This window comes from Chionomys nivalis, chromosome 5 (assembly GCF_950005125.1).
Source record: "Chionomys nivalis chromosome 5, mChiNiv1.1, whole genome shotgun sequence".
Taxonomy (NCBI): domain Eukaryota; kingdom Metazoa; phylum Chordata; class Mammalia; order Rodentia; family Cricetidae; genus Chionomys; species Chionomys nivalis.
Window position 1 is genome coordinate 56,229,254 of NC_080090.1, and position 27,753 is coordinate 56,257,006.

General features: G+C 44.3%; 1 protein-coding gene across 1 annotated transcript; it reads right to left on the reverse strand.

Moving 5' to 3' along the window:
* Positions 1–304: 304 nt before the first annotated feature.
* On the reverse strand, positions 305–27,599 carry Dpt (dermatopontin). Its single transcript, XM_057770226.1, has 4 exons — positions 27,152–27,599; positions 16,637–16,762; positions 5,478–5,585; positions 305–1,397 (listed from the first exon to the last, which is right to left on the reverse strand). Exons 1-4 carry the CDS (start codon positions 27,454–27,456, stop codon positions 1,331–1,333), a joined length of 606 nt encoding a protein of 201 aa, XP_057626209.1. The 5' UTR covers positions 27,457–27,599; the 3' UTR covers positions 305–1,330.
* Positions 27,600–27,753: the final 154 nt, after the last annotated feature.

The following is a 27,753-nucleotide window of genomic DNA, read 5'->3' on the forward strand; positions in this document are numbered from 1 at the left end:
TCTTATGGCTACAGTATTGTGTGACATAGTGGGGTATGGACAACTGGAAGACATCAAGGGGAAAGTAGCTAGATTCAGAGTCAGAGAAACGTGGTCCCATCCTTTGTCCAATCCTCATGTGACATGAGCGCTTGGCACCTGGTGTCTTAATTATCTGATTCCTCCAACCACATCACATCATGGCCATCATTATGTTCTTCGAGCCTTGTCCCAAACCACAACGTGAGGCTGTATTTTCAGAATGAGCTAATGAATGACCGAAAGGGGAGGGGAGAGGACACAAAATGACCTTTGATATTGATAGTGAATATTGATACTTTTATTTATTTTTTTATTGTGAGAAAGAAGGTACAAGTGGCTAAGGAAAGAGATGTCACCAGAGAGAGAAAGACAGTGTCATCCCCACAGAATTCACTTCCAAGCTACATGGGAAAGGGGGGTGGATCCTTCAGGACCAGTCCAGATAGGTGCCATCTCCTGTGGTTCGTGGGGATGCGCCAGCCTTCCTAAGAATACTGGGCATGTCCCAAGCTTCTGATGACCCAAGATCCCTTTTCTCCTGGTCACTCTTGTCTCCCCACGTTCCTAATCGGACTCCCGTTCTCTCATCTTCCGCTGTTTCTATCTTGAGACTGACTCTCACAGGTTCTCCTGGCCCTCACGTTCATTTCCATTTTTGGGTGTGTTGACATATGTCTTTGAATGGAAGAAGTTCTTTCAGCCTGACGCCTCAGCTCGGTCCTCAAACCCTCCCACCTCCCCCTTTCACCTCCAAGTCCTCTCTCTCCTGGAGCATATGGATCTTCTCTTGGATTTCTATGTACGTGTAACCCCCACAGAAGGAGGGAGTGGGTAGTTCCCTTAAGACAGAGAGTACTTCTCCACCCAGGTGAGGTCTCTAGGTGTCACTCAAATGGACTTAACTGTAGAGAATCTTTATCTCAACTTCTCCCTTCTCTCTCCCTCCCTCCAAGCTCTCTAAGCTGAATTTGATGCTCAGAACAGCAACAAGGCGTTGGCAGGTGCTCTGGGCGGCAGGCAGCAAGAACGCAGGCGCTGTATATGAGGTATGCAAGGAAGCCATCAGCAGCAACTGGAGAGGGTTGTTATGGAAAGTGTTGAAAGTGAGAAACCAGACTGAATTGTGGGTTTGTTCATATGTATAATCGTGGTGAGAAAGTCCCAGGCAGCTGACACCGTAGCTCCCATCTCAGGGAAGAGAGCGAAAGAAAGAACTGCAGATGTTCTAACCGATATTAGCCTGCGGAACAGGAACCCCTCAGGACGCCCGGCCCCTCGCCCTTCACCCGGGCCTCTGTAGGCGGCAAATCTAAACACTTGCGAATTCGCAGTCGTAGTCAGTCATCCGGCACATTATGAACTTCCACTGGCGATCCCTGTGGGATGAGAACCAGACGAAGGTCAGTGAGAGCGGAAAGAGTCGCTGCGGGCAGGATCTCAGAGCTGCAGGGGCGCCTCACCTTGTTCTTAGAAGATTTTGCAATATAACAACTCCAGCCAACCAATGGGTCTGAAGGTTAGTTGGCCCCTTACTGGCTATAGGCCATAGGGAGGCTCTTATTCATGGCTCTTATTCATGGCTGAACCTCCAAGGTGCCTCCAGGATTTACAAGTTCATGGCTCAGAGTAAAAGCATTTATTAGCACCGTCTCCATTTCATTGCAAGAAAAAACTTCCTCCTAAAAGGCCTTCTATTGTCCCGCCAACCCTTCCTTTCTACTGAGTCAGTAGTCTCCATGACATGGGCTACAGGAGGTGCATTGTGTTTCCCCTTTGAAGGCGCGTGTAAAGTGAGTGGCGACAACTCGAGACACCTTCCAGTGGGAAAGAGAAAGGCTGCTCTTCTCCCCTGTTGGAAATGGAATGGCCTGTTTAAGGGATGGGATGGATCTGAGATGGTGTAGAACCGCTCAGTTTTGAAAAACAGGGTGTGGGTACATGTGTTTGCTGAGCTTAGGACCATATTCTTTTTTCAGCCACTTGAAGGGACTATCTACGCTGCAGAGCACTCCCGCGGTCTCATACTATTTAGCCATGGCAGGCACCCTTGTCGTTGTGAAGCCCCTTGTGCTTCCAATGTGCCCAGCCCTGCATCAGATGCTCTACCACTACGTGTTCCTTCAATAATCCCCACCGTGACTCATTGTTTTGTGAAGAAACAGGCTCAGTGAACTAAGATTGCTTTAAAGGATTACAAGTGGTAGGTGATGATATCAGGTTTCAAGTGTGCTGGCCTCAAATCTTGCTCTTTCTCCTATACCACTCTGCTTCCCTTGACAGGTGACTGTAATGCCACCAGAGGACACAGCTGTCGTGCGCTTTGCATAATCCCTATAAAGTGTAAAACTTCTTGCTCCGTAGCCAACCAAGCCATTTCTTCCAAACACTGTCCTTTTTCCTCCTCCCCTTTCCATCCTCCAGGTGTCTAATTCATTTGGTGTCTCCCAAACTTTACACAAGGTAGTACCTGCATCCAGCTTCTGAATGAGAAGTGTGTGGGGATGACCATGCTATTCTGGGCGGGGGGATGGGCGTGGTAAGCGAATAGCCCAAGGTTGGCTTCCTAATTCTGAGTCTGTTTTTCCAGCTTTTTCCAGTTTTGTCTGTGCAGAGCATTGGGGATAGTGTTGTTCTCCAGCACACATTTTTGAGGACCTAGGGGAATGAGCTGTATGCATTGATATTTGTTTTCGTAAAATCATCCACAGGGGATACGGCTTGCTTTAGATGATTAAAGAGCTGGTGCTGTGTGTGTTTTCTTTTTTTTTTTCTTTCTTTTTTTTTTTTTTCAAGACATGGTTTCTCTGTGGTTTTGGAACCTGTCCTGGAACTAGCTCTTGTAGACCAGGCTGGTCTTGAACTCACAGAGACTCACCTGCCTCTGCCTCCCAAGTGCTGGGATTAAAGGCGTGCGCCACCACCGCCCGGCTCCTGTGTGTGTTTTCTAAGCGAATTTAATTATCACAGCTAAGACGTGCGTATCTATGCAGGAAGAAGATAAGGAAGATCTTGTGGCCCGGCATTTGTCTTATTCTTTTAAGAGGCAGTTAACAGATACTGGGAGAAATTTAGACTTTGTCCTAAAAGAATCAAGGGGTCCAGACAGGTTCTGCTTTCCCTTCCAAACAGTACCTTTCAACTAGGGGTTCAGGGGCTACCATGGTATATTTGTCATGGCTTCAAAGAGTTTAAGGTGTGACAGTGGGTTGGCCTAACACCTAGAGACTCGCAGGACAGACACCCCCAACAAAGAATCGTCTCTGTCCAGGGTAGAAACTATTCCAGGAGGAGACTTCCATGAGCTGCACAAGGAAGGGAATTTGAAGGTATTTGTCCAGTGGAGGTGGGGGCGAGCATACCATCCTGAACAGAAAGGAAGAAACGAAAACTGTGGACCTTCAAGCCACTGAATGTTAGTAACTGCAACAAAATTACACGGGCATGCTCCATGCTCGCCCTTCCTTCCTTCCTTCCTTCCTTCCTTCCTTCCTTCCTTCCTTCCTTCCTTCCTTTCTTTCTTTCTTTCTTTCTTTTTTTAAAAATCTGGCAGGAGGAGAGATTCATTTTAAAACAATCCAGACACACCATATCTCAGTCTTCAGTGAGTCTATACAATTTATGTGACTAATCATTTCCAAGCCTGCAAGAACTGGCCATTTCAACTGCCGAAAAATACTTCACACCAATTTTGGGTGATATTCGTTCTTTGCTGTTTTCATTTCCTGCTATATTATTAACCAGAAAACTCAGAACCAGTTTCCTCTTTAACCTGGGGAATCTTTAGGAGCACTGGACACTGGTACTATCTTCTGAACTTTGGCAGACATTTTGCTGTTCAATGACATTAGATTTCCGCGTTCTTTGAGTTCTTGGGTCTGTATTTAAATATAGTTGCTATGCAGCACACCACTCAATTGTTTCTCCTCAGTAGGGTGAGTTTATCCTAAGCCCTATTCCTTTTTGAAACTGTAGATGTTAGGAAATGGATAACTAAATAAGTTAAAATCCTATCTCTAACAAAAACAAGTTACATATGAGAACTGAGGTTTTCTCCTGTGGGGAAACAAGAATATTTGTTTGTGGAGCCTGTGACATACAATGTGCTTTTCCAAAGCTATTTTGTATTTTTAAAAGTTATAATCCACATTAAATAAGTTAACAGCAGTTAATTGAGATGTAACTGCATTTGAAAGCATAGACACAAAAGATAAATGGCACTCAAATTGCTCATAGTCTGTTAGCTAATGAGATTTTGCTGTCAGCTCTATTAGGTTTGCAAAACCCGCGTGGGTGATCTTTCTGGAATTCATTTTTGTGTGACATCATTATCACCTGATTAAAAGTAGTCACATCAGCCCTTAAGGTTTGAATTTCTCTATACTTTTTCATGATAATGGAGAACTAACCACAAGGTCTACATGAAGATCATGTCTACAGGAATTTTGAATTTTGTTTTCTTATGGTTTGGGTGTATTTGAGAGAGGACCACAAAAGAATCATGGGAGAAGTGGGAGTGGGCTGGGAATGTAGGTCGGTGCTGCTTTTCTTGAGTTACTCAAATCTTCTTTTCATTCTAGAAAGATTCCCACTTCATCATGGAATGAGTTACTCCTTTTTCATTTCTGGATGTGATTAGTTAGATCACATAGTCCACATATTAATGTCTGCCACAACATCTGTGTGCTGTAAACAAGTGTCCAATGTAGTCATAGTTCTAAGTAGTACTAAGAGGTAAGGGTTGTGGGGGCTGGTTATGTCAAAAAGATGCTTCCCTTGTAACTGGTATTAGTGCTTTCCTAAATAGGTTCAGTGCAACTGTCTTGTCCATCTGCTGTATGGGGACACAGTGAAAGGTCCCATCTTTGAAGCAAAGAGCAGTCCTTACCATATCTCTGTTTCTTCTTTGATCTCATATTCCCCAGCCTCTGGGACTGTGAGGAATGGATTTCTGGTTTTTATAAATGGTCCAGTCTCAGGTGTTTTGCTCTAACAGACTGAGCATAGCAAGAGAATGAATTTTGTGTGTTCTTCCTTGCCAATCCCCTCCTCTTCTTTTCTCTCTCCCTTCCTATAATTCTAAGTGGGGAGCACACAGCGAGGCACAGGACTAGAAAGGGCCCAACGCTTTCAACTGTTCTAACCTGTTCTTGTTGTGCCAAACACTTTCTGAAGCCCAGTATAGGCATTGCTCAGACCATCAAGGGATGCCAATGTCCATCAAGTTCTGGACTCTGCTGTGGAGTAGGCTGGTATCTGTCCTCCTTGGAAAGGTCACTCTGCCTTGCGAGGCAGATCCTGAGGACTTCTCACTGGCTCCTTCTACCTAACCAAACCCACAGTTAATCCTTGACTAAGTAGGAAACTAGAGTATGGAGCTCAGCGAGTAAAAATATCCACAGTCAGGATCCTGGCATCTCTAGCTCTGAGCCTGCTGGAAAAGGGGTGACCCTCCTCACCTTTCCACCGCAGAGAAAGTGGTTGTTGCTCCCCGGATGTAGTAGTCATAGTTATAGGAAATCATGTCCATTTCTTCCCCATAGTGGCTTGGGTATTCTGTTGTCAGCCTGTGTGGAGAGAACAAAGGGTTGGAGCAAACGGAGGGCTCACGTGAAGGAGAGGGGGAAGATCTTGGGCAACCGGAACTGGAGTTAGATTGTTTCCGCCAAGCCCAAATGATAGGCATCTTCTTCCATTTCTCATCTGCCTTTCCCTAACCGTTGTCCTGTGCACTCAGCACATGCGGTAGCAGCAGCTCTAACTGGAACACTCGCAGGCTCCCAGTCTCTGAAGGCATGCTGAAGTATTTCCATTCTGTTCAAGTCAGCCTGTTTCACATTGGATCGTGCCTGACTCATTATTAGATCATAAAATCAGTTGAACTGATTATGGTTAGCTCTCTAAATGCTTTCTATTGATTGTCAACCTGAAAGGGTCTAGAGCCACTGTGGAGACAAATCTCTGGGCTTGTCTGTAAGGGAATTTTCTAGATTGGATTAACTGAGTAGGAAGATGAACCTTAAATGTAGATGGTGCCATCCCATGGGCTGGGCTCTTAAACTAAATAAAATAATGGAAGCAATTCATCAGTATTAATCCCTCTTTGCTTCCTGACTGGATACAATCTGGAGCTGCCTCCACCTCCAGCTGCTATGACTTCTCCGCCATGATGGACTGTACCCTGGCAAAAAGAATAAGCCTTTCCTTCCTTAAGTAGCTTTTGCCACAGCAATGAGAAAAATAACTGATATACTAGCTTCAAAGAGAATGCGACAGAACAGAAAGTATCAGGTCACATGGTGCATTGCCTGCAATAGAGTCTGTATGTGAAAACTTTATTCAAGTGTATATATGCACTTACTCTGTACAGATACTATGTGACAGTTTAACACACATTTCTTTTTTTTTTTTTTTTTTTTTTTGAAACAAGGTTTCTCTGTAGCCTTGGAGCCTGTCCTGGAACTAGCTCTTGTAGCCCAGGCTAGCCTCGAACTCACAGAGATCCACTTACCTCTGCCTCTGCCTCCCGAGTGCTGGGATTAAAGGCATGTGCCACCACTGCCTGGCCAACACACATTTCTTCTCATGACTAATAACAGTAATCATGTTTAAAATAGCTGGCTAAAATGTGAGCTTTGCAAAGATACAGCTCTATCCGAGGCCATTGTTTCTCTGGCAGCTCATATAGTTCCTGCTTCTTGGCAAATATTTTCTGAATAAATAAATGGCTTTTGGAGAGTAATTTAATTGGTTTCCTCGTCTATTAAAATGAGAGTTCTCTTGTTCATTTTCACTGCAGCTAGTGAAAGTGTGTGTAATATAATTACATAAGGCAGGTAGGGAATCATTAAATACTATTCTCCTCCACCACCAGCATTGGCGCCTCCACTCCCTTTTCTTACTCTTCCTGTTTTAGTCTCAAAGATCGAATCAATCCTGGAACAGATTTAGACTCCTCTGGTTCTCATAAAGAAAAATCAAAAACAAAAACGAAAACAAAAACTGCATGTCTTTTCTGAGACAGGTCTCATATAGGCTACCAGACCTTGAGCTCACCCTGTAGCAAAGATAGCTTTCAACTTTTCACGCTTCTGCCTTTACCTCTCAGGGGCCAAGATTACACACACGCACTAGCACTTCTGAATTCTGTCTGTATCCCCAGGGCTGCTCAGGAAGCAGCTCGTTTGTGAGTGTCAGTAATCCCACTTGATTTGGGTTTGTCAGGCTATTGAGTATTGAAGATAGGATGAGCTCCCTTTCTGTGGTTAATGGCCTTTCTCTCAAGACTGTAAGGATTTTCACAAGATCCCTGTTTACAAATCAGAAGGGTTGATGGGAAGGTCTACAAGGAGTACTTAGGTACAGCAAGACCAAGGTCAGCCCAGGGGAAGTGGGACTTAGAAATCTAAACTCTCTCTTTGGGTTCTTCTTAGTCATTCCCTGGCCTGAACGGCTCACTCTCTTCTATGCTTTGCCTTCTTTGAAGACATTATCACTAGACCTCCTTACATACCAAGCCTCACCCGGAGCGGTTGCATGTATTTTTACTTGATATTTTATGAAGGGAAAAATTTAAATCTCTTTTATGCTTATAAAGAAACCCTGAAACAACACTTCTTTTGTCTAACAACAACAGAAATCTAGCTAAGTGCTTTATCAAAGAACCTAATAAGGCCTCATTTGGAGTCCACTGGCTTGTGGTCTGAGGATTCGGGGACAGGTATAGGACAGCTTGCCCAGAGACAGAGGGGGCTGTTAAGAACAGGCAGAATAAAGCAGGATTTTGAGAGTGTTTTCTGTATTTCATAGAACATATTCTAGAACTTTAAAAAGCAGCATTTAGACACGACGCATAAAACTTAGTTACCAAGCATTTTTATTTCTACTCTAGCAATATTGCATTAGGCTCTGCCCAATTACCCAAACTGGTTGGCTCTTGTTTCCATTGACCTCAGATCACTTGGATAGTTAAAACATTTGGGATAAAGTGGGGAAGAAAAGCTTGCATTTAAAATAAACACCAATGAGTATTAGGTTCCAGAGGGGCAAATAGTTCCGTAATGTTTTTTTCCGGTGGGGATTCATTATTCACTTTATAGAGACCAGGTGGGGTCTTCTGTTCAGGTGGGCAGGTTTTTCTAGGAAGCCTCTCTATGGCAGCAGAGTTGGCTGTCCTCCAAATGTCTGGAACTTCCCGGGGAGGGTGAGGGGTGTGTCCCTGGTATGTTTCCATCTTGGTTCCAGTTAGGTTTAGCTTTGATTTTCAGTTGTGTTTTGTTTTGTTTTCATCATAAAATCAGAAGACTGAGTTCACACCTTCTTCCAGAACCTTGGATTAAGAGAATGGTAAAGAAGGCTGGGAACCAAAAATGTGGAAGTAGAAAAGGACCCCGTCATTGCAGATACGGCCGATAGCAAGAATTTCTGTTTCAATTCAGCCTAGCATTCCATATTTTTAGTTCAATAGCTATATGCTCATTTATTTCTGAATGGCATCACACATACACACACAATGTCCTAATGAATAAAAACCCTACTAGTAGTTCTTCTTTAAACTTACAGAGCTAGAACTGAGACAAAGTGCTCACACTTTTCAGAAAGTTAAAAGAGGACAAAGGAAACAGGATGATCATGTTTTACTGGACATGGTCTTGGCTTCCTTAAGGGTAGGAGAGAATTCAGTGTGGTTTCAGCTTTCTTATGAATTACTATGTAGTTTCAGACAGCTTTTTGGCAAAGTCCCTCAAAGAGAGGATTCTCTCACATTTCTAGCCCAGATAAAATAACCAATGAAACCTGAGGCTTGGTAAGATAAAGGGGAGGACAATATATTAAAGAAATAAGCTTATTTTAAAAGTACTCTTGAGCAATATATGGGACCATATTCTCTTTCAGTTAAAAAAATCACTAAGTGTAGGTATATGCATGTGTGTGTGCATGTGTGTATCCACATGTGTGTCTGTTCATTTCCCCTACCACTTTCAGTAAATAGTTATTGCTCACTTTTTGTTCCAAAGCTTGGAGAACATGGTATCTTGAGCTTTGTAGCACTTCTTGTGTCAGATAGGGATGAGCAAGATGGAGAGAAATTAAATAATGCCTTAATTATGAGCAGCCAAAAGTTAGTTTGAACTGAAGGAAGATTGACACAGGACTTTCTCATCCGTGATAGTTGAAGCACTGAAATTGTCAACAGGTGCAAACGAACTCAATTAACCACATCTAACCACATCACAGGGTGACTGGCAGAGAGATCTCTTTAAAGCATCACTGGTACATGGCACCATACACATCTTTTATGAGCTAGTTTTCAAGGGGATAGAGGAGACACTCAACAAGTACAGTCTTGATGTGTCAAGATTGGCTTACCTTTCATACTTAGATCAAAGAAGATACTAGTTTCTGACAGGAAGTCACTGGGGACATTCCTAAACACCCCAGTCTATTCATGATCAAGCTGCTTGTATAAGGCCTTCCCAGGCAACAATAAGGAAGGAGGATACTCCAGGGTAGATGACTTTGTTAGTGCCCTAATGTTTTTAATTCATGCTGCATCGTGACTTGTTTGAACTATTCTTGCAAAGACAGAATGATAAAAACCCAAATGGTCATATGTGTAAAAACAATAAAAAATTAAAAGACACAACGTGAAGAGTCCATGTTTTCCGCAGTCACATAAGTGCCCTTCTTGGTGTAGACAGACTGAATTCTGGGGACTTGGGCTGTGACAAACATCCAGTGTTCATGCCTATCCTCTGTGGCATTTGGGGGTTTATATTTCAAACAGTTCAGATATGTATCACCACACAGAAGAAGCATAGTTCCCGGGATGGCTGGGACTTAAATTAGAAGAGGAAAGTCCCTGAACTTTTTTCAAATTGCTGTTTTGGAAGTGAGCCTCCAGCTGGTGCTTCAAGGGCTGGTCAGCAGTCAACATTTGTTTTGATTACTGTTGACTGTCATCAGCCATATTATCTCCTGGCTACTCTGGCCCGCACATCAGTAAGGACAGCTTCACCTCCAACTTCTCCCTTCCACTAGCCAAGCCCTTCCCCCCACCATTAGCTGTCGATTGTAGCTTTGCCTACTGCTTGATCTGGGCTCTTACTTTCTTCCTGTGTTGAGAGGCAGGTAGCTGAGCACTATACAAATATACAAATAACAAGGGATCTGGAGGTTAGCGAAACCTCTTTGAATCAGGCTCACTCCTTTGAAGAAAATGACAGCTCTGTACCTCAGTTTCTCCACGAGCACAGGGAAGATATCAATAGATGGAGCAATAGAATCATTCACTGTTAGGAGCTTATCCTAACTCTATGAATTGAAGTCATTTTATACCCATGCACCTTCAGTAGCTGACTGGTTAAATGAATGAAGAAAGGAAAGTGGTTTCTAGAATCCTGTGGATGGAAGTGGGCTTATCTGTAATTGAGAGGTTTGCTTTGTTCTAAGTAGCTCACAGCTTGGGTGAACCGACTCCTAGACAATCAGCCACATCCCTGAAATTTCTGTTTTTTGAAGTCTGAACACAAGGGACGTATCTCCGATATGCAGGCCGCAAACAGACATCAACATCATAAACAGGGGTCAGTAACTGTGCAGCCACTACGGCTGATGAAAGGGACAAAAGGTTTTGCTCAAGCTCAGAGGAGCTGTGTCTGCCAGACGGAGTGTGTGCAGTGTGAGGAGCTGGTTGTTAGCGGAGTAGAGGAACCTTCAAACTCAGTGTGCACTTGTTTCAAATGTAGCTTTCCGGCTAGTTTTCTTAAGATGTGGGTAGCTCCATCTCTGCAATTATAGCTCCTAGCTTGCTCAGGAGATTCAGTGTGGAAACTTCCCCTTCACCAGGCCTCTGGGAAAGGTGCTACAGGAGACCACTCAAGCAGGGTGGGATGACAGACTCCTAGATGGAGGGCCTAAAAGGTCATTCCTGAACACCACATCACAAGAATGGTCTTGCCAACAAACCTCGCCTGGCGTTAATATCTGAACAACAGGCTGTGAGTTAAATGTTCTCTTTGACTGGATCATTCACAGTGAAAGGGGGGAGACAAATGCTCTCCTTGACCGAATCTTGTTGTGGGCTAAAGATGTCCAGGAATTCAGCAAAGCTGCTCTCTGCCTTATGACCTGGACACAAGGAGGGGTGGGGGCAGTGGTGGAGAAGGCTCAGTCTGACTGCCATGGCAAGCCAGGCTGAAAAGTGATGTGAAGGTCACTTAAACAGGTGACGGTGGTCCAAATAGATCATCCAACAAGCCTACTAAGCAGCCTTAGATCCAAACAAGAAACATTTAGAGAGAAAAATCGTTGCTCAATTCGAAACCCTCCATTCCCAGGATGCATGGTCCCCACCCAGTTGGCAGACTGATTGGGTTGTGACCTGCAGCAGCTGGAGCTGCTTGAGGGCAGGGGATGAGCGCAGAGGGTCTCTGGAGGCTTGTGGCTCCTTTGGTGACATGTGTTTGTTGTTTGCAGACCACTGGGCTACGAATTTGGATTCTCTCATCTAAATAAATATGCACTACATTTATATATTCAAGTAGTCCAGTGGGAACCGATTAGTAATGGCATGTCTGCATCTAACAAGAATGCACTTTCTTGCCAGGTTTCAGTGATGCTGCAATATCCAAGGAGACTCTTCTCAGGATGAAATCAGAACAGTACCTTGGTTCCCAGCAAACAAATAATCCCACAGGCATCTGGGAGTTGGTGATGATTTGTTTTTTTCTAGCCTAGAATATTTCTGAGTCTCTAAACGTTTGGAAGTGCAGAGAAGCCAGACATTCTCTTGACAAGCTTCAGATGCATGCTGCAGAGAGCGTTCGGAGTAGAGGAGAGGCTAGATATAGTGGAGCACGCCCGTAATCCCAGCACTCCCAGAACATTAAGGCAGGAAACGTTTGCTGAACATTTGAGGAAATCGTGATCTACAAAGTAAGTTCCAGACCAGCCAGGGAGACATAGAGTTTGCATCAAACACGGACCCAGAGACTGGAGAGATTATCTCAATGTTTAAGAACTCCCACTGTTCCTGAAGAGGACCACAGTTCAATTCCAAGAGCCCATATGGGATGATTTACAACCTCCTATAACTCCAGATCTAAGGAATCTAATGGTCTTCTGGATTTCATGGGTGCCTGGATATTTGTGTGCACAAGTATGAGCACACACACACTTAAATTAAAATAAATCTTTAAAACAAATAACAATAAAAACAAGACAAAGTAGGAGGAATGGTCTATCCCTTCATGTATCTCATTCTGCTATTTAATTCAGGTCTATTAAAGTGTTGTAAGAGAAGTTTACAAAGCAGAGATTACCAGCATTTTGCTGTGGGGTGGTAGAGTTGTTGTCAATTCACTATGTGGGGCTATTAAGAGGATCAAGCAGAATAATGACCACAAGAAATGTGTCTTTTTTTTTTTTATCAACTATTAAAAAGCCACCCTGCCAGTGTCAGTCTCAGTGTGCCGACTGCTCTGAGGGGCTTGCAGGATGTAGGTATTCTTTTGACAGCTTTTATATTAAGGGCCAGGCAGTGTGCTGAGATGCTGGAGAAGTGAGAATTTATGACCTTGGGATTTCATTGAATTTAGAAAGGTATAATATAGCAGCATGACTCAGGCAATTTAAAGATCCCGCTGAAGTGTCTAGACACCCTTCGAACAGTGAGTCATACGCTGTCTTCTATGGTGTTTGGCGCATGCTCATCCTGCCCCTTCTCTGAGGTCTCCCTGGAAAATGCACCACTTCCATAGGCCACCAGATGAACTCTCAGCTCTGACGCTATGCTGTCTGAGGTAGAGTTAATCACACTGAAGCCCTCATTTGTGGAGTCTGCTTCTGAACCGACTTGTGATGTCGTTCTCCTTACCCTGTCATTCTGACCAATGGTGATACATCTGGACCTGGCGTGCGGTGAGGGAAAATGAGGAGTTGGGGGTTGGAAATGCAGAGTACAAGATCACTGAAGACCGGGGCTTAGGGATAAATTTTATGAAACCTGAATGTTTATGTCAGTTCAAGGAAAGTTGCTCATCTCATTTTGATCATTGTTAACTATCAAGGCTCTCTGTTCCTATGCATATTTTTATAATCATTACATTCTTAGTATCATAAGTGACGAGCTACATCTAAGGGGGAGTTGTCTAAAGAGAGACAGGGCATGTAATATTTATGGGGAAGCAACCCAGATGACAACTGCAGTCTGGGGCATCATTAGATCAATAGCAGAACTTGGCACAAAAGGATTGATCTTTATCAGGCCTTGGCACCCAAGTGAACAGGAGAAGCTTCAAGCATCAGTGTCAAAGTGTTGACACACAATACAGAAGGCCTGAGAAGACGGGGCTTTCGCCTTTGTCCCAGCCATCTCTTCGTCCATTCTCAACCTCTGTGGTCAGTCAGGCTTTCTAAGGCCAGGGAGCGCCAGGCATTTATCTTGATGGCTGAAAGCCTTGGGCCCTAAGCCCATTCCCTCTTGTTCTGTTTGTCCAGGACCCCAGGCAGCAGCCATGACTGTCTGGCTACAGCCCCTGCAGGTTCTCTCACTCATCCTGGCAGAGACCTCAAGCTCTCACTGCAGTGGAACTGTGGCTGTCCCAGATCACTCTTCCTCTTCCTGGGGAAGAACAACTCAATGCAACCCCTGCTCCTCTGCACATCCAACTCCTTTCACGTTTTCTGGTTTCTGCAAGGCACACTAGGCCTTGCAAGATGTTTCTGCATAGTGTCTGCCCCTGAAAGGTCCCTTAGATGGCCCCTCCTGCAGTTGGGAATGTGGATTGAACACTACTTTAAAACAGGTCAGCTTTGTGTGATCACAGTCAGTAAACAATGACAGGCTCCTGTGATCTCATAGAACCCTCTCACTATAAAATAATTGATCAAATGTGAGAGTCTGGGGTGTGCCTGATGTCACTAGAAGGATGTGGGATCTGGGGAGAGAGGTTGAGTAAAGGGCTTCCTGCATAAGCATGGAGACCTGCATTTCATCTCCAGCACCCATGTCAAAATCTGAGCACAGTGGCTCACACTAGTGATCCCAGCACTGGGGAATCCAAGATAGGATAGCTGAGGCCCATTGGTCAGCCAGTCTAGACTAAACACTGTAAGACCCAAGTCCCAGGGAGAGACTCTCAAAGAAAACAAAATGATGCCTTGTTACGAGCTATATTCCAGGTAGTTATTTAGCATCCAAAATCATGTGCACCTGCATCTGAACACATGTTCATCCACATGCAAACGAACACACATATACACACAGAAATAAAAGTTCTTTTTAAATGCCTTTGCATGCATCAGCACAAAGATCTCCATGAGTACAGAGCTTATAAGGCAGAAGTGAGAGGGTGGGGATGGAGAATAAAAAAGTCTACTTAAGTTAAAAACAACAACAACCTATTTTCTGGAAAAAAAATTACCTTCCTCCGCACGTCCCCCAGAATCACTTAACTGCACCCCCAGCTGACAGATATTAAGAAACCGCTTATGACTGGGAATGTGGTACAGACCTGGAACACTTGACTAGAATGCTGGAGCCCCAGGATGGCAAGAAAGCAATAAACTTCTGTCCAAGGTTCAATCTCTCTTCTCTCCTCTCTCTCTCTCTCTCTCTCTCTCTCTCTCTCTCTCTCTCTCTCTCTCCCACTCCCCCCGTGCACACACACACACACATAAACACAAGGGAGGAAGAGAGAGAGAGAGAGACTAAGATCAAAGCACTCAGCTAGACAGACACTGGATACAAATATCAAGGTTTTTTCTTATACCAGGTTCTCAAAGTCTAGGTGGAAAGAAGCATTCATAAGTAAATAGATTGTAACATTATGTTGTACACCTACATCTGAGCCTCAACTGCCTGAGGATGCCTACCCTCTTAACTACACACTGTAAACACTCCTCTGGGTCAAACACTGACACCATCTAGGATGTATTTCTTTGGAAAATAAAAATTTTGTGATTGTGGTAAATCCATCACTAGGCTGATGACTCTTTTCACTTGCTTATTTAGATACATTATTCTCCTTTTGACGGGCTTGGAATGCCTCGCTACAAAGGATGCTCACTGCAGTGTCGGAAGAGCCATTCTCTTGGCAGATAGGAAGGGGGGATCTGTTCATCCCTAGTCTCCCTCTCTGCTTTAGAACCCAAATCCTCTTTGAAGACTGGAACCTGGATTGCCCCTTGGCTAACAAGTGATTACAGTGTGAGGACTCATCACAACCTCAAAGATCTTTCGGGGCTTTGAACTTTAACTTGCATTTCAGGGGTTCTGAGAAGCATGCTCATGGGTGTCCTTGGGGAGTCTGAAGACTCCGGACATTCTTCACACACTTTTGCATAAATAGGGTAAGTATGCTTGCCTTCCAGCACACTGTCATTTTCATCAGCTTTTATGGAAACACAGTAAACAAACATCACCACCATTTCATCACTGTCAGTGGTGCCCTGAGGTTTCCAGAGAAGCGAACATAACTTTCCAAAGACAGGGCAGTTTCAGTGGGGCGTGCAGCAGACACTGCAGTGAACGGCAGCATGGAGGCTGCAGCTAAGGATTCCCCTTCCTTTACCAGCCCTCCTGGGGCCCAGTACAGCATGCAGGTTTTTAGTCTTCAACTCAGGATCTGCCCCTGCTGAGTCAGCAGCCCTTGGCACACCAGTTTGCCTGCTGAGGCAGTTTGGTGGAGCTAGAGGTCTCTGCTCCATCATGCTGCTCCAGACACTGGCTGACTTTGAGCCCTAAGTTCACTGTCATTACAGTAAGAGGAAAAGTGCTAAGTTTTTTTTTGGGGGGGGGGGGGTGGAGGGGTTGTGGGTATGTCTCTAGAGACATCGTGCACATCTGGGGTACTGTGAAGTAGCACTGCAATTGCAGAGAGCAAACAGACCCCTCAAGGCTGCCCTCCCAAGCATCCGACTACAGAGAGACAAATTACTTGCCGAGCTTCAAATGTTGAAGGTTTAAATGCCTGGATTGTTTGTGGACCAAGAATTTGGGCTGAGTTCTGTTGTTAACACCGGGTGTGAGTTAGTGGGGTAAGCACATGTACATGTGCTCTCCTAGACAATTGGAAGGCAAGGTCAGGAAGCACCTGGCTTCAGTTCAGGAAGAGAGAAGGACATAGGACATCACAGGCTGTGGCTGCCAGGTGACTCAGGAAACACCAGCATCACCTTGTTGTTGCTGCTATTGCTGTTTTGCTTTCTGTCTCCAACTCTCTATCAGACTGTGCTCCATGAGAGACTTGATTACTCCTGGAGGTGCTGCAGGAGTATGGGTCCCAAACAGACCTGAATGTGTGGTGAAGTTATCATGGCAGAAGGAAGAGGCAAGGGCAGGAGTCGGCAGCCTTCAGCTGCTGGGCGATTGGCCAGTCACTGCCTTCCTGCATTGTTCTTTCTTTCTTACGGTAAAAGAGGGGTAAGATAACGTTGGGTTGGATAACCCTTTCCAGTATGAGAGTATTCCTCTGCCATTCATTCTCTTCTATAGTCTAGCTGCTTCTTATCAAGCTGGTTTGTGACACCTTGGACTTATTTGAAGGACCAGATCATCATAGGCACCCACCACCCCCAGGAGCTATGAGGGATGAGATTTAGCTCCCAGACTCACCAGCAGGAATATGGACATCTCTTGCTGTAACGACAGCAGTAAAATTGCCATTCCCGGTCCAGCACTGACTCGAAGTATCGGCTCTGGAATCCAGCCACCAGTCCGTTGTTGGAACAAGTCTGGTACCTGAAGAGAAGAGAACATCAGGGGAATGATAGATGCAGACCCCTTCCTCAGTCCCTCCTGACACAGTGACACACTCTCTCCCTGATCCACATCCCTACAAGTTGTTCTGTTTGATGCAAAGGACAGATGTTGTAGAGTAGAAACTACATGCTCATCATTAAAGCTCAAATGACTCAGCAACTTTCAGTGGAAGGAAGTTTGGGATACTTGGCGCCTGATGACTCTCCATAAATATACAGTTAAATGAAAAGATATTTATGAATTTTACAAATCAGGATGCTATAAGCCGTTTTACTTGAATTTAAACTAGAAAACTGACACAAAACTAAGATGAATTGTTGAGCTCCAAATAAACATTTATTTCACTGTCTCTCAGCACAGCACCAAAGTATAGATAGGGGAACCTAATGGGAAGTCTGGGATCATAGTTAGCATTCTCCTTGTATATCCAGAAATCTTTCCACCACCTTATAAGTGGGTCTCTGAACTCCCCCCTCTAGAACCTACAGAGGTGCCAGAGATATGGAAAAAAAAATCCCCACAGAAAATCCACATACCGAGTTCAAACTGTCTCCAAGGGACTCTTTCCTGCCCTATCAGTCCTGATTCCTCCAGTACAGTTAGCCCTCCACTCTGGTCCTTCGCTAGAGGGAAGTTTTACCTTCTTCTGCCTATAGGGCTGGTCTTGGTACCAAACCCTCTCATCTTTAAGGCATCTCCCTTAGTGAAGAACAGTAAGGTTTCTTCCCCCTTCAGTCCATCTCCAGCACGTCTTCCCATCCTTTCCCCTAATCACACACTTTCTGCTGGGATGATATTACCTTTTCCTCCTGGCTGCAGAGCTTCCTCGCCTTATGAAGGGAAAGCTTTTGTAGCTTCTTGTAAATTTCCACATGCTGTTTTTTGTTATTCTAACTGATTGCCAGAAAAAGAGTAGTGGTTGGTTTAGTGCACAGTTCTGAGTTGGGGAAGTCCTAGAGTCTGGTGCTGGCATGTGGTGAAGACCTACTTAATGCACCAGAACATGGTGAAGGGCATCACAGGTCACAATAGAGCAATGTGCCAGTTTGGGTCTTTCTTTCCCTGCTTATAGAGCAACTAATTTCATCATGGGGTCCTTACCTGTTTTCTATTACCTTTCAAAGGACATACATTCAAACATCATCTGCACATGAATTCAAGGATCAAGCTTACAATATAAGAACTTTAGTGAACATATTCAAATCATAGTACAAGCCCCTCCAAATCAGGTCTTCAGCTACTTCCATGTCCTTCAATTTTCTAGGCACCTGGACCATCAATCTATCCCTTCTCATGTGAAACAGGAGACAGCAGCCGATGGTACATAGTACAAAGGCTGTCAGATTAACCTTGTTTTCCAAACAAAACTAAGTTTCTAGAAAATATGGAAAGGGGGTAATGAGTTCCCTATGATGACTACTGAGGGAGACTTTGAACTGTAACACCGGGGCATCTAAGTGACATGTTTTTTCTCATGGCTGGAAATTAACTCATACATCTGTCCTTTTCATTCATTTATCATTTATGTGTACATTTATGCACATGTATATTCAAACATACACTTTTATCCATTCAACAATTTATTACTGCTCCATTTTAACCAGTGTACACTGTGATGAGAAAGAAATTGATAGGTAGGTGGGATGTTTGCTCAACCATGTTTCTCAGGAATGGCAAGAAATTCAGGGTAGAGAACTCACCTCTATGAGATCAATAATGAAACCCAATATGTAAGTTGAGACAGATGGCTTTTGATTATGTAGCCCTTTATACCTCAAGAGTGTAGTCACTATGGCCTTCTACATGTGCCATGGATTACTGTTGTCATAGTGTGATGGAAGAGCAACATTGTGGTCTTCTAGGTGGCTGTAGCCATCTCAGTTTCTTATCAGTATAGGTATATGGGTACGAGGAAACCAATATAAGCTCTAAGAGTCATGGTCAAAGCCTAAGGTCTGCAAAGAGAGAAGACAGAGCACACTGGCACTCTATGTGATTTCCTGTTTTGTCATCATTAAGCAACCACCTTCCTCCAAAACAGAACCTTTTACTCCCCATCTGAGGTGTGGTTTTATCCACCACTGTGTTTTGTGTACTCAGATCCCTACAAGGAAAAGTTCCCACAGTGGTAGGTTTTAAAAATTCGCCTCTGTCTCTCTGCTGACAGCCAGCCCATGACCTTGTGAGAAGTGGGCCACCTCAGATAAAGCTTCCCTGTGAAGAGCAATTGAACCCTACATGCTTCTAGCCCCCAGAACATTTGGAGAAAGGTAGCCAAACAATGGTGCTCCTACCCAACTTCACTAAAAGGTCTTCATAGTTTTGGAGTGCAGACCTGTTGTGAGTTTGATGGTGTGGAATTGTTCCTTCCAGAACTGGACCTTGGTCAGGGTATGTACTCACAATGTGAAGATGGGCATGGCAGAGAGAACCATAGGCTCTGCTTCTGGACTGGTGCTCCATTGTTAGCTGAGCCATGCGGATCAGTTGTCAAGCCGTCTAATGACCTAGATTTTCCCTCTGTAAAATGGGCATAATCATAGCGTATACTTGTACTTCTCTGAAAACCAAATAAGACAATGCACAAGGAATTCCGAGGATGCTGGAGTTTGAATGCTTTGTAAATTACTTACTGTTCTGCTTTGGTATAATCTACACGGTGAGTTGGAGTCTACTTTGTGAGAGCTGCTCCCTTGTAGAGTGTCCACGAAGCATCACACACATTCTCTGAGTTGTTGTGCCCCTGGGATGGAGCTCACTGAGATTGGATGTCTTGGCCACTCTATACAGTCCTCTGGGAAAAGGTCATTTAATTTTTATTTTGTAACCCTCATAATGCCTGAGGTTTGTCCAGTAAATGTTTGACCAGCTATCTCCCTGATATCAGGGATAGACTTAACTCCTGAGGGGTTATCATTTGAGTCTTTGAAAGGCTCTGAAACTCTCTGTAAGTAGTTTCTATGGAAATTGGAGCAATGGTTCATTTGTTTGTTTCTATCTTCTGTTTCAGGAATAGCCTTGTTGGGGGATGAAGGTGCAAAATGGGTATCATTTTATGTAATTCTCTCATACACTGCTTATACTCTCAGTCACCTTTCCAATGGTGACTTATAAAACAAAGCTTATGTCAACACTGGGCACAGCTGCAGAATTGCAGGCCTGGGGACAAGGCAGGCGAGAAGAGGTGAAGGCAACTGACAAGGCTGAGAGAGGGAGCTGGAAGGTTTTGTATTGTTCGACATATTCCACCTCAAGCAAGAAAAAGAAACAGCGGTACAATGGTATGGCAAGGCTCTGGTGCCCTTCTCTGCACAGGCTTGTTGCTTTTGAATGGTCTGCAGAATACAGTATCAGCTCCGAGGCTCAGCTTTCCTGCTGAGTTGTGACATTGACCCTAAGTCCTCAGCAAACTCCAAGGAAATGCTCCCCTGGCACACGAGGGTCTGCTATCCTACTTCAGAGACCATCCTCTCATTCTTTTTCATGATCCCTTTGAGAATCAATTTCAGCTTCAAAAACAAGAGCAATATCAGTTGTGCTCTGCCTGAGACTGGGAATTTTCTGGAAGGGAAGCTGTGAGGTTATTACTCTTTCTGTAACCGACATTTACAGACGTGTTTGTAGGAAAATGGCCTTTCTGGAAATGATTTATCTCAAGACCATCACCTTAGTAGCAAAGACAAAATATTTTCCCTTATGTCTGCAATGGTAAAACAGAAATCACGGAATCTGTAGGTGGGGAGTCTCTTTTCCACTTAACCTGAACATGCTCTATTGTATTGAACATCATCTCCATCACAGTGAGGACTCAGTGAAATGTACCTGAATGAGTGAGGTCAAGCTAGTAACTAAGTAGAGAAGGATCTATAGCTTGAGCTTGCTTTATACCAACACTTTCAGGCATGCTCCTTCCAAGGACGTACAAAACAAGCCAACACAGCAGTTATTGTCCTTCTGTTTCTGTCAGTACCTCAGCCAGACTTTCTGTTATTATCCAGTCTGGGATGGTCAGAGGTGGGAGGTGGGAGGGCAGCTTTTCTTTGCTGTTTTTTAAGTTCTCTCTGGAGTTTTTGTTTCTCCTTTGGTCTCTGCTAGCCCTGTTCAAAAGCGTAGAAAGCCCAGTATCTCAGTGCATTGGAAATGGGATTAATTTGGATATAGAAGGAGAGGCCATGTTGATCAGCGCTGCTCAAAATACTTTTAAATTGGATAGTCCAGTCATGTCGGTCTTGCCCCTCTTCATCAATACACATGTATTTTATGGACTGTTAACCATCTCCAGCCCCATGGTCGGGATGGACTAAGAGCAGTAGACACCAGTGGCCAGCTCCCTGCATTGTAAGGACCCTGTGATGCAGCCTTCTCACTTTCCCAAATCTCTTTCTATTCCTCAATGTGGATAATTATAACACAGAACCAAGCTTTAGATTTTAGTTTTGTTTTTTTCTGGAATAGTACTTTGGTTATCACTTGCCGTTTAAAACACAGTCCACAGAACTTTAGAGCATCCATTAAATCTTTCAAAAAGTGTTCATTAAAAGTTTGCTCTGTACACAGTCTGCTCTCCTTCGTAGAGCACTGGTACTGATGGGCAGATGCTCTGATGGTGAAGACAGTGCAAACAAGAAGCAGAGTTGGACCAAGGATGGAAGAGCAGAGAAATGGGAAACTGGACAGGGTGGCAAGGTCATGACATGGTAAAATAATGATAAGGTAATGGGTACAGATAAAAACCTAGGAGGCTGGAGAGATGTCTCGGTGATTAAGAGCACTGGCTGTTCTTCCAGAGGACCTGGGTTCAATTCCCAGCACCCACATGATGACTTATTACTATCTGTAACTCCATACATGCCTGTGAAACACCAATCAATGCATACAAAAAATAAAAATAAAATAAATTATTAAAAAACTTAGATGGAGGATAAGGCTGCTTAAAACTATTATTAACCTATAATCCTTGGGGCCTCCTTGGGAAATGGTTAGAGCTGTACCCCCTCAAGGAGACATGCACAGCCTCAGAGAGTGGATACCAGAGAGTAAGGCAGTTCCAGCCTCCGTTCCCTAGTCAATGTCACACTTGTAATTGAGATGGATGTTTTCTTTCCTTGTGATGTATTGATGCAACCATCACACGTTTCATTTAAAATCATCTTCATCCAACTGCCTCCAAGTGTAGCAATGCTTTTTGAAGGCAAATACCATATCCCTCATCATCAATGATGGGGCCGTGGTCTTTGTAAATGATGCCCAGCTGTATGTAGTCTGCTCTTCCTGCTGTTCCTGGATATGAGTTCTGCTTCCTGACTCCATGTTTAAGGCCTGCTAGACTGTCTACTGGGTATGAAGCATAAATAACCTGTCAGATGGAAAGATCCATTATAGAAAAGCAGTCAGAAGGGACTACTCAAAGGGCCTCTGAAGAGATCCACGTTATTTCATGAGATGTTCTTATATCCTGAAAGTTTCTATGCAAGAACAGCAAATGGAATTAGCTGTGGGGTTCATGATCTTCAGTTATTAGAATACTTCTTAACCTGTTGGTCTAATGCCCCCTCAATAGCTATTACACTGTGATGAGTATTCAAGATGCTTAAAGCTGCGCATTTACTATTCCTAGAGTCTAACTGAATTACACGCTCCAAAAGCCACGTGTCCTGCCACCTCTGCTTTGTACCTTACCAGCTGTGTGTGATTTGTCTCAGTGAGTCTCAGTTTCCACTGAGCGTTCCCAATACTGTTGTGGAGACCAAACAAGACTGGACTGTGAGTAATTCAAGGACACAGATTTATGTTACTAATCTTCATATTCCCACAGTCTAGCAAAGTTTATAATAACAACCACTAAATGGGCAAACAAATGCACAAATGGTAAAGGCTGTAAGCTCCAACACCACGCAAATTAGAGCATTGGTCATCCAACTTTTGCTTAGTCTGATGATGTCATTGGCTTTTCAGTTGCTTGACTCTGAGCTTTCATTTCTAATAGGTGGTGTAAGGAGATGGTTCTACATTCTCTTCACACCCCTTCTAGTCTTGGGATTCTTGGATACTGTTACATTCTGTTTGACTTTGAATTTCCCATCAAACAAGTCAAGCCTGAATTCTTAGTTTTTAGCTTTTCACTTTGAAATAAGCTTAGGATTAAAGATAAGATTCACGTCTGTCCTTCACCAAGCTTCCCAAGAATAACCTCACATAACTCGAGCATGTTTCTCAATACTAAGAAATAATATTAACCGAACCCTAAACTCTAGAAATTACTATGATTTCATCAGTTTTCCCATTAATGTCATTTTATTGACCTAAGAGTCAAGCCACGATATTATGTGACACTTAGTCCTTATGCCTTTGAAACAAAGAGTTTACTGTGAAATGTTTTAGTTTACTGAAACAAAATTACAGAAGAATATAAATCTAATAATGAGTTCATCTTGTGAAAACAGTCTGTGTCAACCATGCTCTAAACATGCTTTAGAGATTCTTGGGAACCTTAAAAGTCCACCCTGCATGTTAGTGGATACAGAAAACCAAAACAAAATGCTGGACACTGCCTTTTAAATTTGGAAATGCAAGAAATCAAAGACATAAGCAAAATAGTTTGCCCCGGAGAAAATCTTCGTTGAGGTTAGTGGAGGTACTATCTGGGATTCAGGCTGCCTCAAGCACCAACTAGAATGATTTGATCTTTCAGTGTGTATTTATTGAGGGCCTGCTATGTGATAGAATTATTCTAGGTACTGGGAACACAGAAGTAAAAAAGACAAAATTTCTAAGTTTACAAAACTTATATTTAATGAGGGGAAGAAATAATAAGGAAATACAGATCTAGCAGTAAGTATATTCAGGAAAGCACATACTGAGGGTATAGAGGATGAAGGACATTGGTTTAATGGAAGTGAGCGCTGTGCATTTGAACACATGAGCACCATGAGCTGGAATGATCGCTCGGCTCTGCGCAGCATAGCACACTGCAGATTGTGGAAACCAAAGTTCCTGACTTACACCGATGCTGACATAGCCCTGTGGAATAGTTGTCCTTCCTTCTCTTTTCACTTATGTGGATTGTCATTGATTAATTAAGTTGAAAATTCAGCTCTAATAAAACAGATGCTTTTAAAATGTCCCTGCAGATTCTCTGAAGCACGGGGAGCAGAAATGACACACTATAATACAATACTCTTCCTCCACATACAGACTTCACATAAACCTGGAATAAGTGCCCAAAATAAGTTTCGTCATATTCCATAGCCACTAAGTTGCTATTGACTGCCAGAGGTTAAAGCGCTAGATGTTTGTTTTCGATGCAGATTTAGTTTTGAATTCCCTTCTTCTCCTAGAAGCATCATGCTTTTTACTTCTCTCACCCTTGCAGAAGGAGTTAAATTCCTAAGGGACAATACAGCTGCAGGGTGTGGAGAATCCTAGCTCAGAGGACCTTTCACCCTTGGACAACTCAAGCTCACTACAGCTTCCAGTTTCATCTTCCTCCACATGAGACTTGGCCTATAGTATACACCATCCAAAGTCAAAGGAACCCCCTGAGAACACCCTGATACCCCCACCCCCAGGTAAACGTAGTCATAGAGGACGAGGTAAGGCCGCCTGGAAATTTCACTGGTAGAAACAGACACCCTGCTTTGGAATGCCCTGTTCGAAGCGTTCTGCGTAGACACCATAAGTAGACACACTCAACTCTGAGAGCAGCGTCCTGTAAAGATGGATTCCCATTAGCAAGTTCTTTTCAGCAGATCCTGTGTCTTGTCAAGTTTGTGTTTATCCCTCTTAAAATAAACCTGAAAGCTAATTTACTTACACAAGACAGCCAAATTGCAGAAAACTCACTGACACTGCCTCCCCAGAACAGAGTAACAGCCTGCAGCTAGCAGGGGATGGGGGTGGGACGAGACGTAATTGCTCCCCCAGCCTGTGAGCAATTTCCTTCCTTCCAAATTTTTCACTGAGACTGGAGTCTGATCATAAAGTCATGATCGTCTAGGAGAAAGTGCCTGGGGCATAATTGGTACCAGTTCTGGGGCATCTGGAACATGTGGTGAGGAAGCTGTTTTGCAGGGTCCTGACTTTCTAGCCCTGTGATTGGTGGAGACGGGGAGAAGAAGACAACGGAGAGTGGAAAGAGAAAAGGAGTCCAAACATCAAAAATACACAGGAAGAGGAGGGGAGAGACACTGTCAGCTTCACACTGTTCCCCCGTAGACAACACAAAACAAACAAAACCAGTTCTTTTGTTTGTCTTTGCCTCTCTTCAAATAGTTTGGGAGGGTCATGGTAAAGCAACCGCAAATGGCCACGTTTCAAACTAGACAGCATTTAGCTTTTCTCCTTAGTTGGGTGAACACAGAGACCAAGGGACTGTGAGCACAAGCCAAGCACACTCAGAAGTGAACAGCTGCTTGGTGGAACCTATCTGGGGGTTCATCCTCCAAAGGAAGCAGCAGAGAGACACCTGAGGGGCTCAAGTCACACTGCTTTTTGTCATTAGCATCAGAACCAAAACTCCAGCCCTGTCTTAGAGCAGGCCTCTTCTGTTTGGGGTTGAGCAATATTCACTAAGCACTAACAACCGGGTTAGAAAGAGGATCAATTTACACGATGGTCCCCTGGGGTGGGTGGCTTGGACAGACATTTGCAACTAGGTCATTTCCACCCTTGAAGCCAAGCAATGAGCTGGGCTGCTAAGAGACACTGGTATCTGTCCTCAAGACAAGCTTGGTCTCTGAGGCATTTCTGTGTCTGAAGGGGTTTTGGATCATTAAATCTGTTTGTCAGAGACAGAGAGGCTATGTGGGGATGGCCTAACAAAGCCTGTCCAGGTGGCCTTGGTCTGCACCTGCCCCTGTAATTGCTGTCTCTTCGAGCTGGCAGGTCCTCTCCTCAGGAGCTGAAAACAAACTGACACCTCCCTCACCAGGGCTGGGCTTCTGCTGGGGTCTTGGAGATCCCACCTTCTCCCAGGTGGGATCAAACTAGCTTGCCTGTGCTTCTGGGCCCCAGGCTCTGCTGACAGAGTCCACTTGAGGTGGAGGCAGCAGGCTCAACGCGTGTTCTTTAAAGCCGAGACTTCCTGGATCCAAGGCTTGTCTTTCTAGCTGAGGAAAACTACCTCATCTCTCGACCAGAGTTTGGATACCTACAGCATGATTCATAGACTCGTTTTAAGCATTAAATGAGATAATTGTGTTAAGTTTGGTATGATGAGTGGCCGAAGCTCTCAATAAATGAGACTGTTTTTACAGACGCCCCCTTCTGTCCAGCTGCTTCACTAACCTGAGCCGTTTTTCTTCAGGATGGGTAGTGGTATTGTCACTACTCAGGTTTTACATTGACCCCTTCCAGTCCTCCCCTCCACCAGTGCCTTGCAGGAGCCAGACTCACAGTTGTCTTGCTGGGCAGACAGCATATATGGCAGCCTTCGGGCTACCTCTTCCCTCAGCCTGACTCTCTCAGGGTCAGTCTCCACCCTCTCCCCAAGCCCTAAAATTAGGGCTGTATTCAGACAGCTGTGAGTGATTGGTCTAGCCAACGCTGGCTGTTGAGACCAGTTTCTCATCAAATACCAGGGCTGGGACCGTCACACGAGAGGCACAAGCTGGGACCAATTCTCCTCCATTGCTTAGGACCTAATCCTCCTTGATTAGGATAAAGGGCAAATGGCAGGAGAGCACCTCTAAAACCCTTTGGTAAACTGTATCCTGGCAATAGAGGCCACTTTAAATTGTGAGAGGAGGGGAGAGAACAGGAGGAGAAGTATAGAGAAACACAGAGAAATTTTAGTACGAAAACTTCACAGCTCTGTTTCCACAAAGCAGCAGAGAGCTGTTTGACTTTACTCCCCTTGCTTCTATGTCTCAGACCCTTCTGCCCAATCACTTGCTCTGAATCAATATTTAAGTCTCTTATGTGCTGAGGATCCAGCTGTTTATTTTCTTGACTCTTCTGGAGTAAATGTTTTTGGAAAACAATAAACCATTACCAAACGGAAACATCATTCCCATGTCAGCGATGCTCACTTACTATAAGCTCCTTAAGAAATTTCAAATTTTTTTTTAATTTTTTTTTTTTTAGTTTGATAAATATTCTGCAGTCACACGCCTGACCCGCAGGCCACACTAAGCCCAGAGATGGCCTTTGAGGAGTATAACCACAGAGGAGTCCATCTTCCATGGACACACCTCACTCATATTTTCACCTCACAACGTCATCTACGTTGTTACAGCCCTGCCCACGCGAGCATGCAACAGTGTGTTTAGGCTATGCCCAGGCAAAGAGCAATGCTAACCCTCGTGGACCGAATTTCTCCCTGGAGGACAAGCACTGACGCCCATCCCAAGTGCACCGGCTGCTCCTTACCATTCCATGCCAGCTCTGTTGATCTCCTCCCACCAGCACTCCGTGGGCTCCCCAAGGCTTTGGGGTGTGGGCATGCAGGCATAGTTCCATTGTCGGTCAGAGCCTTCCTTCTTGCTAAAGATGCTCCTCACAGCTACCACCACTTGGCCGTGGGGGCACTGGTAGCTGAAGCCCTGCCGGTTCAGATTCACCCAGCCATCATCACTATAGTCGTGGTACTGCTGGTATGGGTACCCATAGTCTCCGTACTGGCCCCAGGCTGTGGTTACCAGAGGCAGAAGCACCCACAGAAGAGTGAGGTCCATGCCGCCCGACTTTTGGCAAAAAAAATAAAATAAAATAAAGTTACCCTAAGCTGTCGGGGCTGACTTTTATACAGCCGCCGCTGACATGTGGCTCCCAGATGTGGGTGAACTGCATCCAACTGCAGTGTGTCATTGCTCAAGCGAAAGCTTTTCCACACGGAGAAATTGGCCTCGCTTGCGTCCAGCTCATTTTAAGGTGGAATTCTAGGAATATGCGAGAAACATGTAAATCAAGAAAACTCCCTGGAGAAATCACCTCACAAGAGGATCCAGGCCAGCTGTTCTACTCCTTCTCAG